This window comes from Hyperolius riggenbachi, chromosome 2 (assembly GCF_040937935.1).
Source record: "Hyperolius riggenbachi isolate aHypRig1 chromosome 2, aHypRig1.pri, whole genome shotgun sequence".
Classification (NCBI taxonomy): Eukaryota; Metazoa; Chordata; class Amphibia; order Anura; family Hyperoliidae; genus Hyperolius; species Hyperolius riggenbachi.
Genome location: NC_090647.1, coordinates 274,303,703 through 274,320,409, shown reverse-complemented (window position 1 = coordinate 274,320,409; position 16,707 = coordinate 274,303,703). Strand labels below are relative to the sequence as shown.

General features: G+C 42.6%; 1 protein-coding gene across 4 annotated transcripts in view; it reads left to right on the top strand.

Annotated features, from left to right (window-relative positions):
* LOC137546362 (aldehyde dehydrogenase family 3 member A2-like) overlaps window positions 1-16,707 on the top strand; it is a 69,438-nt gene that overhangs the window by 27,287 nt on the left and 25,444 nt on the right. For all 4 annotated transcript variants that reach the window (XM_068268714.1, XM_068268712.1, XM_068268716.1 and 1 more), the window contains exons 3-7: window positions 5,526-5,757; window positions 7,060-7,145; window positions 9,840-10,048; window positions 10,538-10,655; window positions 15,856-15,997. In XM_068268714.1, the coding sequence (XP_068124815.1) occupies window positions 5,526-5,757; window positions 7,060-7,145; window positions 9,840-10,048; window positions 10,538-10,655; window positions 15,856-15,997 (787 nt within the window). The remainder of the gene's footprint in view (window positions 1-5,525; window positions 5,758-7,059; window positions 7,146-9,839; window positions 10,049-10,537; window positions 10,656-15,855; window positions 15,998-16,707) is intronic.

Here is a 16,707-nt window from a genome sequence, read left to right as displayed (position 1 = left end):
AGTTCCCTTATATTAGATAGAAATGGTAAGATTGGATGAAAAAGATTGGATCATTAGTGGCCACCATAAAGGTGCATACAGGCCTTTGACTGATGCGCACGTAAGAGACAAAACAGTCCACACCCCTACTTTATTCTGTTGCCACTTGCATGTGAATAGGTTGAAGAGGAACTGGGAGGGAGCTGCAGCCAGTCTTTTACTGTGAGATAATCTGGCCTCTGTGGGCACTATGATGCATGGGCACCATAGTGCCCATGCACTATGAGACATTCTGAAATCACTGTGATTGAATCTGCTAAAGATTGCTGCCTCAACATGCTGCCCCGATCAGGATTTCAATCAATTTGTAGCAGAAATTGTGAATGAAAAATCTATTAGCATGACATAGGGGTGGGCAAACTTTTCTTTGATCGGAATGCGGTGTCAGTCTCCCTCCCTCCTTTCTTCCCTCCGGACAAAGTGTACACGGGGAGAAATTGGGTGGTAACTCACCCCATCAAATTTTCCAGCAGCGACCTCCAAGGCAACAGCAGCATCATGAGACATGCTGGTACGTACTGAGGACAGGTCACATGATGCCACCGTTGCCATGGAATTTGCTGAGGGAGAGTGCGATTGGGTAAGTTCTTGTACGTGTGCTGCACATATTCTTGAATGGACGGCAGGAGGGAAAAGGGAAGAGAAGTGGAACCCCTTCCTCTGTCACCTAGCCGGCTTCATAGCGGTCGCGAGCTGAATCAAGCCCGCAGGCCGTAGTTTGATCAGGCCTGACCTAGGACTTTTACCACTTCACACAGAATGGATGTTTATAAACACTGTTTCCCTTCCTCTGTCTGTGTTTCCAGTGGCTTTTCACTGTTCCTCTGACCTGCATCATGTAGCAAGTTTCCCTCTTAGCATAGTCTGCTGCCAGATTTGCTTTAGACATTCTCATTGAGTGGCTGTCCCAGACCATGAGGAGAACACTTGAGCTTCATTTACATCATTTTAAGAACTGCAAATAATGTTCTAGTAAATGCTAGAATTACTTTACTACTAACATTTTGCTGTGTGACTTCTGGCATTCGTTAATATAAATTGGTTGCCCATTCATGGCAAATGAATAAAGGGATTCACTCACAGCAATGATGTATGTGGAGAGTGATGACACATAAGAGGCCAGAGGATTAAGATTTCCTTTTGCCACAGTCATTACTTAGTATCAGAATTTCTATCCACAACAAACACTGGTGAAACTTGGAAACAGGCCGAGTTGTGCCCAGGGGGAATAATCATAAAAGCAAACAGCTTTGTTACACCTTGCAGCTTTGCTCCCACATTCCATTAAAGCAAACCTGTGAGTTTTAAAGGGGCAAAAAATAACCTACCTCAGTAGAGGCAAGAAGTTTTCAATCGGGATGATAACATTTATTGGCTAACTTAGAAGAAAAACAGTAAGCTTTCAGCTATGAAGCCTTGTCAGGCTGATTCCTGTGTCTGACGAAGGCTTCATAGCCGAAAGCTTACTGCTTTTCTTCAAAGTTAGCTTATAAATGGTATTATCCTGATTCAAAACTTCTTTGCTTTTACTGATGGCTAACACGGTACAACACTCTACTGCTTTTACCTTAGTAGAGGGGAGCCTCTGGAGAAAAATAAGTTGATGACCTGAAAAATGGATCATGTGCCTTTCCATGTATTCTTTGCAGAAGAATTTCTCATAGAAGAATTGATCATCTTATAATGAAGACACCATAGAAGTTTACATACCTTTTCTCCACGTGTGAAAATGTGCATGTATTTTGTATGCTAATGTGCATTTATCTCCCCTCTACTTTTCACTCTCTTCTGTCCTTTGCTCACTCTGTTCTCCTTTTTCCTCCTAACCACACTATAAAGAACACCAGAACTAAGAGGGATAAGGAGGCTGACATATATTTCCTTCTAAACCATGTAAATTGACTGGATGTCCTGCTGATCTTCTGCCTCTAATACTCTTAGCCATAGACCCTGTACAAGCATGCAGATCAGGTGCTCTGACTGAGCACACATCCGATACATTCCTGTCAGAGTCGACCTGACAGGAATCTATCTGATGGTCGAATCTGCTGCAAATCTATAAGTGTATGGGTACCCCCAGCTTAGATTGGAGGTAGGAGATTGTGAAAGAGCACCCTGACAGAGAGGAGGAGGTCCTAGACTGTTTTGTCCTTGATGCCTAGAGATGAGTCTGTGATGACTTGTGTAAAAGGCCACACAGATGTAAATGAAGTGGAGTAAAAAGAAATGGCCTCTGAATCGTGTAGTCAGAAGATTAATGGGAGGGCTGTTTCAGTGAAATGTTTGGGGCACAAAATATTTCCCTACTAATTCCTACTTTGACTCCCTTCAAGTATAGACAAATCTGAATGGATGAGGCTTTCAGGTAATTTGGAAAAGGAGGGAATATGAGACACAGGATGGTAGTTAGAAAGGGCTGTGGAAACAACTGGTTTTTTTGCGAGTTATAATTCCTTATCTGAGTGAGGAAGTGAAAATGACAGTAAAGAGAGACTGAAAGATTTTCAGGTCGCGATAAAAAATAAGAAGAGCAGGAATGGGGTCCAAAGTGCATGTCGTTGGGCTGGTTTTGGAAATTGGAGAAGAAAACCAAGGTTCAGTTAGAGAAGTATAGCCTGGTAGAGTGGAGGAGGCAACAGTGATTTGCTGGGCCGCCAGGGATGCATGATTTATTGTTGTTCATTATAGCAATTAGGCTGTTGAAATATGTAGCAACATTTTTGACTAATAAGCAGTGTGTGTGGCAGAATGAAGGAGGAGAAATCTCAGCAAGTGACAAAGGACACCCCTGGGGTATCTCCAAAGCTTGCTTTTATAGTTGGAAGTACTCTACAGTAAATCCTTCCCTTCAGAATTGTCCTCGCACCCTAGAACACCTCCTCAGCCATCTGGTTCAGACCACCAGATTGTCATATAATAGAGTGGCTGTAAATGAGTGTTGAAGGTTTGCTTAGGATAAAAAAAAAAGGACCAACTTACGTGGTTGTGGTCACAGAATGGAAAGGGATAGATTTCAAACTCATTAAGAGTGGTCAAAAAAGGTTAGGGTCAGACATTTAAATGTAGCGGGGCAGTTACTGTCAACCAGGATCTTAAAATGAGCCATGTTGGTGGAAAGCCACACGAGGAGCCATGTGAACAGGTTGAGAGAGTGGCTGGGCGAGGGGGACAATAGATGTAATGAAATGTGGAATTGAGAAGAGATAATACAATTGTAGAAAGAGCCTCAAAAGAAGCAGGTGATAAAGGGAAGGCAGTGGAATTAGCAGCTTGAAGGAGTAGGGTGGCAGTGATGTGCTTAGCAGTTGCGGCTCCAGTTTTTTTTTTTTTTTTGGGGGGGGGGGGGGTTTAGGTGCTGGACCAACTTCCGGGGCAGCTGATGACCCGCGTCGTGTGAAGCAAAAATGGGCGTGGCTATAACCGCAGCAAAAAATGGGCTTGGCCATGACAGCATGAGGGTGGGCCTAACTGTAATTTAGAAGTGCAACGCAAAGACAATGGGCCCAAGTTTTGGTGACCCTTTTCCCAGAAAATTCACATAATTGTGCAGGTTTTCTCCAAAAAACACGTAATTTGAGCAGATTTGCCCAGAAAATACATCCAATCATGTCGGCAGATTTGCCCAGAAAACATGCTCAATCATTTTGGCAGATTTGCCCAGAAAACACGTTCAATCATGTTGGCAGATTTGCCCAGAAAACACGTTCAATCATGTTGGCAGATTTGCCCAGAAAACAGGTTCAATCATGTCAGCAGATTTGCCCAGAAAACACGTTCAATCATGTCGGCAGATTTGCCCAGAAAACATGCTCAATCATGTCAGCAGATTTGCCCAGAAAATACGTTCCATCATGTCGGCAGATTTGTCCAGAAAACACGTTCAATCAGGTCAACAGATTTGCCCAGAAAATACGTTCAAGCATGTCGGCAGATTTGCCCAGAAAATACGTTCAAGCATGTCGGCAGATTTGCCCAGAAAACACGTTCAATCATGTCAGCAGATTTGTCCAGAAAATACGTTCAATCATGTCGGCAGATTTGTCCAGAAAACACATTCAATCATGTCGGCAGATTTGTCCAGAAAACGCATTCAATCATGTAGGCAGATTTGCCCAGAAAATATGTTCAATCATGTCAGCAGATTTGCCCAGAAAATACGTTCAAGCATGTCGGCAGATTTGTCCAGAAAATACGTTCAATCATGTCAGCAGATTTGCCCAGAAAATACGTTCAATCATGTCGGCAGATTTGTCCAGAAAACACATTCAATCATGTCGGCAGATTTGCCCAGAAAATACGTTCAATCATGTCGGCAGATTTGCCCAGAAAATACGTTCAAGCATGTCGGCAGATTTGTCCAGAAAACCCGTTCAATCATGTCAACAGATTTGCCCAGAAAATACGTTCAAGCATGTCGGCAGATTTGCCCAGAAAATACGTTCAAGCATGTCGGCAGATTTGCCCAGAAAACACGTTCAATCATGTCAGCAGATTTGTCCAGAAAACACGTTCAATCATGTCGGCAAATTTGCCCAGAAAACACGTTCAAATTATCATGCGGCAAATTTGCCCAGAAAACACGTTCAAATTATCATGCGGCTGATTTGCCCAGAAAACACGTTCAAATTATCATGCGGCAGATTTGCCCAGAAAACACATTCAATCATGTCGGCAGATTTGCCCAGAAAACACGTTCAAATTATCATGCGGCATATTTGACCAGAAAACACATTCAATCATGTGGCATATTTGACCAGAACATACACAATGTGGGCAGCAGATTTGACCACAAAATACACCTGTTAAATTAAAAAAAAAAAAACATTTACTCACCTGCAGAAGACCTCCTGTCCCGGCCTCCGGCCCGACCTCCTGTCCCAGCTCCCATGATCCTCTGCAGCCAGCAACATTCCTGACTTCCTGAGCTGAAACTCCCGCGCGGAGAGCAGGGCTACGGGAAAATGGCGCCAGAAGCCCTGCACTGCAGACTCGAAGTTTCTAGAGCAGGGCTTCGGATGCCATTTTACCGTAGCCCTGCTCTGCCGGAGCTGCGGGCTGCTGCTGCCGGTGAACTGACGTGTCAGTTCATGCTGGGGGCTGCGTTAGGGGTGCTTGGACAATTTTAGGGGGTGCTTCAGCGCCGCCCATGGTGCTTAGGGACATGCAATGAAAGAAGTTTAGGTCTGTGGTAGAGGCCAAAATTTGGGGAGATGTCATTAGCAGCTAGAAAGAAAAGTGATGTTGGGACTTGCCAGTATTATGTTAAAAGATGGCTGAGGAAAAAGTCAGTGATGTAAAAATTAGAGCTGGTCACAGATAGATGGAGTGGGGAAAATAAGAGGAGAGAGAGAGACTAGTTTTAAGAACTTTCTTTTACAAGAACTTTCTTGTACAAATGTGTGCTTTAGCAGTGACTTACAGATAAATACAGTATTAATGCAGTTCTATATAATATACTGAATAACCGGTTTTATTCTTCTATCTAGAATGAATTTGCTGCATACACCTATGAGATATTTGGCCTCATAACTGAAATAGACCTGTGTATTAAAAATCTTCATGAGTGGGCAGCCCCCCAACCTGTCAAAAAGAATATAATGACCTTGACAGATGACGTGTACATCAACTATGAACCTCTTGGTGTTGTCCTGGTCATTGGAGCCTGGAACTATCCTCTGGTGGTTTGTCTGCAGCCAGTGATAGGCGCCATTGCAGCAGGTATAAGTATTTACCTTCTCTTCACACTGGAATATGGACAGACGCATTAACATAAAATGGTAGTGCAGTAAGGACAACTGAACCTGTACACGTAGTACTGTTTTTTGTTTTTGATTTTTTTTTGTGGGGGTGGGGGGTTAATCCCACAGTTTTGCTATAGTGGAAAGTAAAGTTCTTAGTCTTTTTCCAAGCACAAATATTTTCCTAGTTCTATGTGGACCATCAGTTTCAAAATGTATTCTTAACCTTCCTGGTGGTAAGCCCGAGCTGAGCTCGGGCTATGCCGCGCAGGAGGATATCTCTGCCTCTAGTGGGGCAATTCGCCTCATTCAAAGTGCTGTACGCGCAGCTAGCACTTTGCTAGCCGCACGTACAGCCCGATCGCCCGCACGCAGTTGCGGAAGAGCCCCCGCCAGAGCCCTGCGCTGCCCGGACCAATGAGTTCCAGGCAGTGCTACGGGCTGGATGGGATGGAACGTCCATGACGTCATTCCGATCGTCGCCATGGCGACAGGAGAAGCCAAACAGGGGAATGCGTTATATACGCGTTCCCCTGTTTGCTATTGACGCCGGTGACGATCGCACTAGAGGGACACATGCGCCCTCTAGTGGTGTTTCATGTACCTACCACTCTGGTAGCTTTACATGAAACACAAAAATTTTTTTTTTAAAAAAATGGATTTCTGCATAATTGGCAGAAAAAATTAACCGCCAGGAAGGTTAATACTATTTTGAGCTGTCAAATTACTTTTAAAGTGGCCTGGTTAGTAAAGGTATCACTGATGAAATTACACTCTTAGAATTAAAGCCAGGGCTAGAATTCTCCTATGAACCTTTTTGTAGATGATGATTTTAAAGTATTTCAAGTAGCTGAGAACAGGGTGTCTGTTCAGTCCAGGCAACACTGTTTTTCTCCATCAGTTGTTCCCATCCTATTTGATAAAACCGCAGGTGTCCTTGCGTCATCAGTGTTGTTTCCGTGTGTCTTTTCTATTGCGCATGGACAGCCTGGGACAGGAGCAGGACATTCCAGGGGGCCTGCCGGGCGGGGGTGTTCGAGTGCGCACGCATGCGCGCTTGCATGTGGTGGCGATGACTAGAGCCCATTTTTAAACGGCATTAGGCCTTAGTTCTAGACATTCAGCTGCTTCAGAGAAACAGCTGCCATAAGCCATTTTTGTTTATGAATGATTATCCTTGTAAAGCAAAGTTATACATGTGATGAAAGAGTCCTGCCTAGATTGTTGCTGCATGTATGCCTGATACTGAATATTATCTCCCCTTTTTTCCTTTAAATAAAAGGTAATGCTGTGGTAATTAAACCTTCAGAAATTAGCGAACACACAGCCGAGCTGCTGGAGAAGACTATCCCTCGGTATTTGGATAAGGTATGTCTGCAACGTAAGCGTCATGTGATTTATATTTATTGAAGCAAACCTGAAGTGGTCAAAATGGAAATAATCTGGCTATTTGCAGTATATGGTGTCTCTGCAGTAATACCCTCAACATATCCGACTATACAGGAGGTCAGGCTGAAGGTACAGAGAAAACTCTGTCTTCCACATTCTGGGTCCGGTACATGCTTCTTGATATCAGAGCTGGAGACTTGTCTTCCTAGTACTGAGCTGGTGACACCACTGGGTCACTTGGGCTGGACGGGCAGGCAAGAGCTGAGTGTAAGCACTTGTAGCAGATGATAAAAAATACACAGGAAGGACTTCCCACTTGACTCTCAGAGATTTTGAGATGTGCATCAATGAGCATCACATTTTATCCCTAATACTCTGTTTTTCTGCACAAGTAAGGAAATCTAGAAATATAACATTTGCCAGGTCTTCACTTCTTCTGATTACTGTTGAAAAAAATGCATTTGTTCAGATTTACGTCAGTCTTAATGGTGTTGGATTTTAAGGTTTATGTATATCTTTCTTTGTTTTGGGTGCATAGTGAAGCATTACCGCCTGCTAATATTACAGGGTTACTTCCAGGGCTAAGCCAAGTATTTCCCGCAATGGTACCTAAATATTTGAAATGTCTTTTCTTGGCAGACAGCACTTCTTTCTAATTTTCTGTCTCTATACTAGAAATTCAACTCAAAGGTGGAAGATAATGTGCTTACTGGTGCTTCACTTCCCTTCCTGTGCATCCTGACAGCACTACAAATCAGCCAACCAAAAAAATGGTTAGGCTTTGGCAGGGATCACACTGCACTATTCACGTGTTGTTCTGCAATGCGGGAACACACTAGCATGGACAGCCATTTGTATTCTGTTAGAAATGTTTTATTGAATAACAGCAGAATAGCATTTCAAACATGGACCAACCAGCATATGTCAGCTATAACATTCAGAAGTCAATACAAACCCGTTCTAAGAATTTTTAAAGGACCTCTTAACCTCTGCATTCTGCCTGAGGACTCAGCCAGGTTTGCGTAATGAAGCAATGAGCCGTTCACATTTTTTTCTTCATTTTAAAAACTGCCAGCCTCCCTTTTTTTTTTTTTTGGGGGGGGGGGTGTTCTGTTAACACTATGCTGCTGTAAAGAGAAACACTTGTGCTTTTATGCATGTGCATGGTATACGGAAAAATGCACATTAAAAACACATACTTTTAATGCCCTGCAAGTGGGATCCCTCCCTGCAGCTTTTTCAAGTTTATGATACAAAGTATTTTACCTCAGTTTTGTATGGATTGGGAGCAGATAAGATCTTTACAAGATTTAGTTGCTGTCATAGTTTCCATTAGAGTAATTAACCTTCGCCTTACATTTGTATTGTGAAGATGGAGGCATTGATGGATATATAGTGAAGATAGAGGCATTGGGAATCTTTCTTATGTTTACACACACAAAAAAATACTAGGTGGTTTGTGCATTTGCACAGTCACTCTGGACTTGTCTAGCAGGCCATACATACATTGATATTGATACTGCTCAATTCCTAGGAGATTTGATCACTGATAGAATCTGCACAATGTCAGATCGATTATAATTCTGATTGGTTTTGGCAAAAAATTGGTCTACAGTATATTATATAGAATTATGATCGGGGGCAGAGGAGTGGCAGCAGTAGATCAGTAGCCCATAGTTTTGCACTTCATGTAGCACTGCATTGCTGCAGTTCTATCGATTTGAAATAGATCACATGCTGACACCTTGTACTTACCCCCTTCCCTTCCTGCCCAGTCACCCTTACACTTTCTCTACAGCAGGGGTATCAAACTCAGACGGAGGCCAAAATGAAAAACCTAGACCAGGTCCAGGGCCAACAGTCATATTTACCCCCCCCCCCATTTGGAATGATCGCACAGCAACTGACAATTTGCACCGCGTGCGACAGCCGCGGTGGAACAAAAAAAAAAAGGTGACCCCTGTATAGGTAGCAAGGCATAGGTGCACCCTGTATAGGTTTGCTAGGTAGGTTCCCCCAGTATAGGTTAGTCAAGCATAGAGGTGCAACCAGTATAGGTTAGCTAGATAGGTGCCCAGTATTGCTTAGATAGGTAGGTGCCCCCAGTATAGGTGAGCTAGGTAGGTGACCCAGTATAGGTTAGCTAGGTTAGCTTTGCTACATGCTGGTGCGCAGCATGCAGCATAGAAATCAGTCATAACATGAAGACAGCAGAGTGGCTCCCCCAGTAACTTCGCGTATACAGGAAGTACTTCCTGTATATGCACCTACTAGGTTGCAGCTGCTCTGTTGCATGCTGCACGCCGGCATGTAGCAAAGAGGATCAGGGGAGCGTACTTCAGTGCAGGACGGGCCGCCGACTGCATGAGGTAAAGGAGCGGCGGCCAAGGAAGGACCCCTTCCTGGCAGGCCAAGGAGGAAGAGAGAAGCCTTCCTTCATCGAGAGGTGGAAAAAGGGAGTGATAATATCACAATATCTCTGCACTGTAAAGAGGAATGTATATTTTATAGATCACTTCCAGTTAATTTATCAGGGATCCAAGTGGTTTTACATGTACATATTATGTAAGTGTGCAAGATAATTTGACAATAATAAATGCAGTGTTCTTTGTGTATTTTTTTTAGTCCAGTTTAAACTCTGCTTAAGTTATGTTGTTTTATGTTTTTGTACAGGACCTGTACCCAGTGGTGAATGGTGGTGTGCCAGAGACAACAGCACTGCTGGCTGAGAGATTTGACCACATTTTCTATACCGGCAATGCCATTGTTGGTAAAATAATCATGCAAGCAGCTGCTAAGAACCTGACTCCAGTAACCCTTGAGCTAGGGGGGAAAAGTCCATGTTACATTGATAAGGACTGTGATGTAGATATTGCTGCCAGGTGAGTGTTTGTGCTCAGATGATGAGAGCAAAGATCAGGAATAAACTGTGTCATCTGTCCTAAAATTTACAAATCCGTTGGTCTATTTCCCAGAATGGGTAAACAGATCCTGGTCAACAGAGCTATGCATATCCAGTCCTCAAAGCCCTCACCTGGTTTCACCATTCATTTAACTAATGGACAACAATGACTTGGACTGACTGGGTCCATAGTCTGCTAAGGGTGCCCATAGATCAGACATTGTATAGGCAGATCGACCAAAATACAGATGTCTCCCTGATCAAATCTCACCGCAGAGAGATCTGTTGCCAGCCCATATACCACAAGCCAATTCTCGGTAATCGGCCTTGTGACGCCGCATCCGCCACCTCACCACCCCTGCGCTTCCCACCTCTAATGTTAAATGCCGAGGTTTCTGAAGCTGGTATTTTGCATTGTGATAAATTCCCTCTTGTATGCCTGCTTATAATTAACCTTTTTAATTTGTAGACGTATAACATGGGGGAAATTTGTGAACTGTGGCCAAACCTGTATTGCCCCTGATTATGTCCTGTGTGAAAAGTCCATCCAAGATAGACTGGTGAAGAAAATAAAAGAATCAATAAAGGTAAGTACAAGCAATCATAATGTCACTTGCTTTAAAGACAACTATCAATAAACAAGTGTTATAAAGCTATAATGTCTAAGGCTCAACACACACCATACAATCTTGTTTGTTCAATCTTACCACTGTCATGTAGTATAAGAGCTTATCCAATCAATCATTCAAGGTATTTTCAATCTGTTGGCCCTTATACTACATAGATTTGGTAAATCTGTACAACCAAGATTGTATGGTGTGTGTTGAGCTTAAGTAATATTTAATAGCTGTGTAAGCATTTCACCACTTTTCATGTTAAAATCCGACCCACTGAAGGCCTGCAATAAATCTGCAGTGTGTTTACTGTATATACTCGAGTATAAGTCTAGAAATTTAGGTCTGATTCACTTCATAAAAGTATAGAGGTCGACTAATGTGTGTACTAATAGTGACATTCACATTTGCAGCAATGTACCCAGTGGTAAGTGATACTTTGAGGAAAGGAGATGCCAAGAAAACACAGGTGTGAAAGTCCTGGCCACAACAATTAACAAGGAAAGTGGCAGGGGAAATACTGGGCTGCATAAAAGGGAGTGAATAATTGCTGCACTTGGGGGCCTGGAGGACGTATTGGCTTCACTTAAAGAGACTCCGTAACAAAAATTGCATCCTGTTTTTTATCATCCTACAAGTTCCAAAAGCTATTCTAATGTGTTCTGGCTTACTGCAGCACTTTCTACTATCACAGTCTCTGTAATAAATCAACGTATCTCTCTCTTGTCAGACTTGTCGGCCTGTGTCTGGAAGGCTGCCAAGTTCTTCAGTGTTGTGGTTCTGCTATGAACTCCCCCTTCCAGGCCCCTCTATGCACACTGCCTGTGTGTTATTTAGATTAGAGCAGCTTCTCTCTTCTCTTTTACAAGCTGGATAAATCGTCCTCTGAGCTGGCTGGGCTTTCACATAGTGAGGAATTACAGACAAGGGCAAAGCTGTTTGCAGGAAGAAAAAAGCAGCCTGACACTTCAGTGCATGAGAGATGCAGGGGAAAGAAACACACAAATGATCTCTTGAGATTCAAAAGGAAGGCTGTATACAGCCTGCTTGTGTATGGATGTATTTTCTATGTGTGGACATACTGTACATCAACCTACTTCCTGTTTTGGTGGCCATTTTGTTTGTTTATAAACAAACTTTTTAAAACTGTTTTTAACCACTTTTAATGCGGCGAGGAGCGGCGAAATTGTGACAGAGGGGAATAGGAGATGTCCCCTAACGCACTGGTATGTTTACTTTTGTGCGATTTTATCAATACAGATTCTCTTTAAGGGACAAGAGGGGTTAATGGCTGCAATACTGTATGCAGTGCAGTCATTAACCCCTCCTGAGCCCCAAGTGCAGCCATTAACTTTGCTGGGTAGACTAATACTTGATTCAATAAAAACTTGGGTTAACCATATGCGGTACTTCCTGCTTTTACGGAATAAGATAAAGGGGTTAACACCCTGTGTTTACAAATTAGCTGAGGCTGACGAGATTCCTGTGCTGACACAGTTGATAGAACAAATTACAATTGTAGCTGAGAGGGAGTTAGACAGGCTCTTCACTCTAAACACAATTAGGGTAGAATAATCTGTGTTTTTCTTGTGTTCTGTGCATGAGTTCAGGTCCACTTTAACTACCTAACGACCGCGTAACACAGGACCGCCTAACGCCAATCAAGAGAAACAGGATTACCTGTTTCTCTCCCGACGGGCCGTCAGGTGTGGACGCCAGTAGGGATGGAATTGGTATTTTTGTTCTCGCCAGCCCAGACTGGCCGCCACAATTTGGAGGACGCCAGTCTGGGAGGGTGAGATGATATTTTGTTTGGTTTTGTTGTGATGTTCGGTGTCTGGCCGCCGCTTTGGGTGGCCGCCAGACACCGAGCGCTAGTTTCTTGATTTTTTTCTTAATTTATTTTTTCCTATTCTGCATTGTTTATACTTAATCCATTAAGGGTTAGGAGCTTGTACACCTTTTGACCTGAAAAGGCAAGTTTTATGCGTGACCGGTATAGGTGATTGGATTGGAACGTCTGTTTTAGACTATTTACGCTTCTGGGTATTTTACGCGTATGGTTTTACGCATACGCATTGATTTAACCACATGCGTATTTTCAATGCGGATTTCCGCATTGCGGTTGTATGACATTTTTTTTCATTCAGGACATGCTCTGCCCTTAATGGTCGGCCCTCCAGCAGCCATTTTAAAATGGAGTGTAAAAATAGATGCAGTTCCCCATCAGTCCTCCACCAGATGGGAGGGTTTACATGTAGGAAATTAGCCTGATTGGTTGACGACAGGGCATCCAGACCATTTTGACTGGCTCCCTAGTGGAGCAAGCACTATTTAAAGCCGATTGAACCTGTATGTAATCAGAGGGTTTGTCAGCTTGAGAAAGAGAAGAGGCTCCTCTCGAAATGTTGCACAGACTTGCCCTTTTTTATGTCTTTTGATGCTTTAAACAAATAAAGAGCTTATAATACGCTTGAAGATGGTGCTGGGTCTCGAAGCTTGTTACAGACCCGTGTGTAGCCTAGTTCAGTTAGATCTCCACATTGTTGTAGAACTATGAGGTTTTCCTTGTTGAAAATGCTAGTTATTCTAATCCTGTGGCTGTAATACATACTACCTGAGGCGCCAACCCAGAATAAATGTTCTAGTCAAGTTTTTAGATTCCAGGCTAGTTCTGCTTGAAATGATTGAAGTCAGGAGATTGGCAGAATGAGTGAGCAAGATCTCCTCCATATTTCCATGTTCCTTTGAAGAACGCATTTATTAAACAAGTGTAGCAGTAATGCTGTGTTAGAGTACGTATGGAAAATGTGCAACAAGTTTCGGACGGAGCCCTTCCTCAGGTGCACCTCCCACTGATTCACTAAGCCTTAAAGGGCACCTAAACTGAGAAGGATATGGATTTTTCCTTTTAAAATAATACCAGTTGCCTGACTCTCTCCTGCTGATCCTGTGTATCTAACACTTTTAGCCACAGCACCTCAACAAGCATGCAGATCAGGTGCTCTGACTGAAGTCAGACTGGATTAGCTGCATGCTTGTTTCAGGTGTGTGATTCAGCCACTACTGCTGCCAAAGAGATCAGCAGGACTGCCAAACAACTGGTATTGTTTAAAAGGAAACATCCATATCCCTCTCAGTTTAGGGTCCCTTTAAGTACCTTCTCACTCAGATGACATCATTAATTAACCCTATAACCATTATACAATACATACAAAGAGGGAACTACATTTAAATGTCCACCCCAATGAGAACCTAGAAAGCTAATCTGCTTACACTTAGTACATACTAATTTTAAAGTTCCTATATATAATTTACACATTTTTTTTTATGATGAATTATTACAAGTCTTTCTGTTATAGGATTATAAACTGACCATACAGAAGTCCATGATTTATTTCAGTCTTTTTTCTTTACTGCATTTTATTCCTGTAAGGAAGGAGACATTATTTTAAGAAACCCCTTAGGGCCCTTTTACACTTAATCAGTTGCTCTCAGTTATAACTGAAAGAAAACTGATTTTCAAAGTAAGTCCCATGTTTTCCTATGGCCTCTTTTACACTTAACGCGTTTTAACTGAAATCTTCTTCCCAAAGCACTGCCATGGAAAAAACGCGTACCAACGAGCACTAACGCGTACTAACGCACATCAACTGATTAAGTGTAAAAGGGCCCTAAAGCTAACATTTTCATTTAACCCTATTGTGTATAGGCAATCAAAGCAGTGTGCTTCTAAGCGCAAAAGTAATCTGTCATGGGCTCCTCTGTATACATAGATTTTCAATTCCACAAAACAATTATTCATGGTGTTTTTATTGAGCAGAAGGCTCTGTAGTGTTTGTTCCTTACTTTTCAGCAGTTGACCATGTTAGAAAGTTGTTGGGGTGATTGCTGTAGTGATCCTTCTTTGCTGCCATACAGCTCCTCTGTACAATGTTTAGTTGTCAGCTGCACGCACACGCAGTTGTAGTTGTACTGCCTTTCACTCAACTCAGCTATGCTCTAATGTGAAGAGTTACAGACTACCCAGAAAGCTCATGGTAAACTAGAACTCCTAGGAGTGTGTAAGAGGCTACAAAGGACCAAAAAGCCCTCTTGCTGTTATGCAAAACAAAAGTTTGCCTTCTTAAAACAGAAGGTATTTGCGATAAATCAGATTGAAGTGAGCATACAGACTGTTTCGGATTGGTTGATCCTCATCCGTGCATGAGTTCTGGTTCAGTGTTTCAAGTACTACTCCATAGAACCTCATTAATCCATGCCATGCACTGATGAGAATCAACCAATTTAGCTGTATGCATGTTGGGATTATTGTGCTTCTGTACAATTAACAATCTGACACATCATTGCATTCCAGCGATTCTGGAGGTGTGGTTAGCTTACAAGGACTACAAATGGTGACTTGCATACTCAGCAGTGATGCATCGTGGAAGACATCAAATGCTCACTCCAACCTGAATTATCGCAAATACCTTCTGTTTTAAGAAGGCAAACTTGTGTTTTGCTCTAATATGAACCAAGTTAGGGTTGCAAAAGTGCCATGCAGTCTTCAAGGCAGGGAACACACCTGTTTTTCTGCGCATTTTTTTTCTGCATGCATTTTCTGCACACCAAGTGTGTTTCTATGCAGGAAAACGCGCACGTTTTTTCACAGCAGCTAATGTAATTGATAGAGAAAACTGAGAAAATGTGCAGAATCATGATTCAGAATGTCATTTCTTTTCTGTGCGCAAAAAATGCATATAGTATAGTGCGCAAAAAATGCATATAGTATAAACTAGCCCATTGATTAACATGAGTAGTTAGTTCTTCTGCGCAGAAAATGCGCACGAAAACAGTCAAGTGTGTTCCCTGCCTAACTCTGAATCTGAACCAGGATGCTCTTTGCAGATACTCCATCCCAAAACCTACTGGTGGGGTAAAGGGCTTGTAGACTAGGGTACAGACATCAAACATTGGCTATGCTAGGAATGTGGGATTGTGGCCCCTTCAGAAGCACACACAGTTGGCATGAATTGTTACTGTAAAGTACATTGTATATTATTATTATTATTAATAGTAATATTTAATATTTTCTTAAATATGATTTTTATTATGATCTGCCAATTTTATAAAAATCGCACGAAAAAATAAATACATTATGATTTTTTTTTTAATTTTGGGGTTTTTTTAGGAATATTTTGGTGAAAACCCCAAGTTGTCTCCAGACTATGAACGAATTATTAACAAAAATCATTTCAAGCGTATCCTAGGCTTACTAGAGGGACACAATGTGGTTATTGGAGGGGAGACGGATGAGAGCTCCTGTTATGTTGGTAAGTTCTTCATTAGTAATTGGCTTATTATGAAATAAAGCACTCTTTTGATTTGATAATGTGGAAGCTGCCTGCGAGAAGCCATTTGTTCCTTTACACTAGGCAGGGCCTGGTCTAGACTTTATGCTTTTGATTTGGAATGATTGCACAGCACCTGAAAATTTGCACCGCACACTATAGCTGCAGACAGTGCAACTCCTGCCCCCCCCCCCAAAAAAAACCCCACCCTCAGTATGGGTAGGTAGCCAGGTATAGGTGCCCCCTGTATTGGAAGCCGGGTGGTATAGGTGTCCCAGTATAGGTTAGCCAGGTATAGTTGCCCCCAGTATAGATAGCCTGTATAGTTACCCCCAGTATAGGCAGCCAGGATTGTTGCCCCCAGTATTAGGCAGCCAGGATAGTTGCCCCTAGTTTAGGCAGCCAATATAAGCGCCCCCAGTATAGGTAGTCAGCATAGTTGCCCCCAGTATAGGTAGTCAGCATAGTTGCCCCCAGTATAGGTAGTCAGCATAGTTGCCCTCAGTATAGCTAGACAGCATAGTTGCCCTCAGTATAGCTAGACAGTATAGTTGCCCCAGTATAGGTAGACAGTATAGTTTCCCCCAGTATAGGCAGTCAGAATAGTTGCCTCAATATACTCAGTCTGTATAGTTGCCCCCAGTATAGTTGCCCCCAGTATAGGTAGTCAGCATAGTTGCCCCCAGTATAGG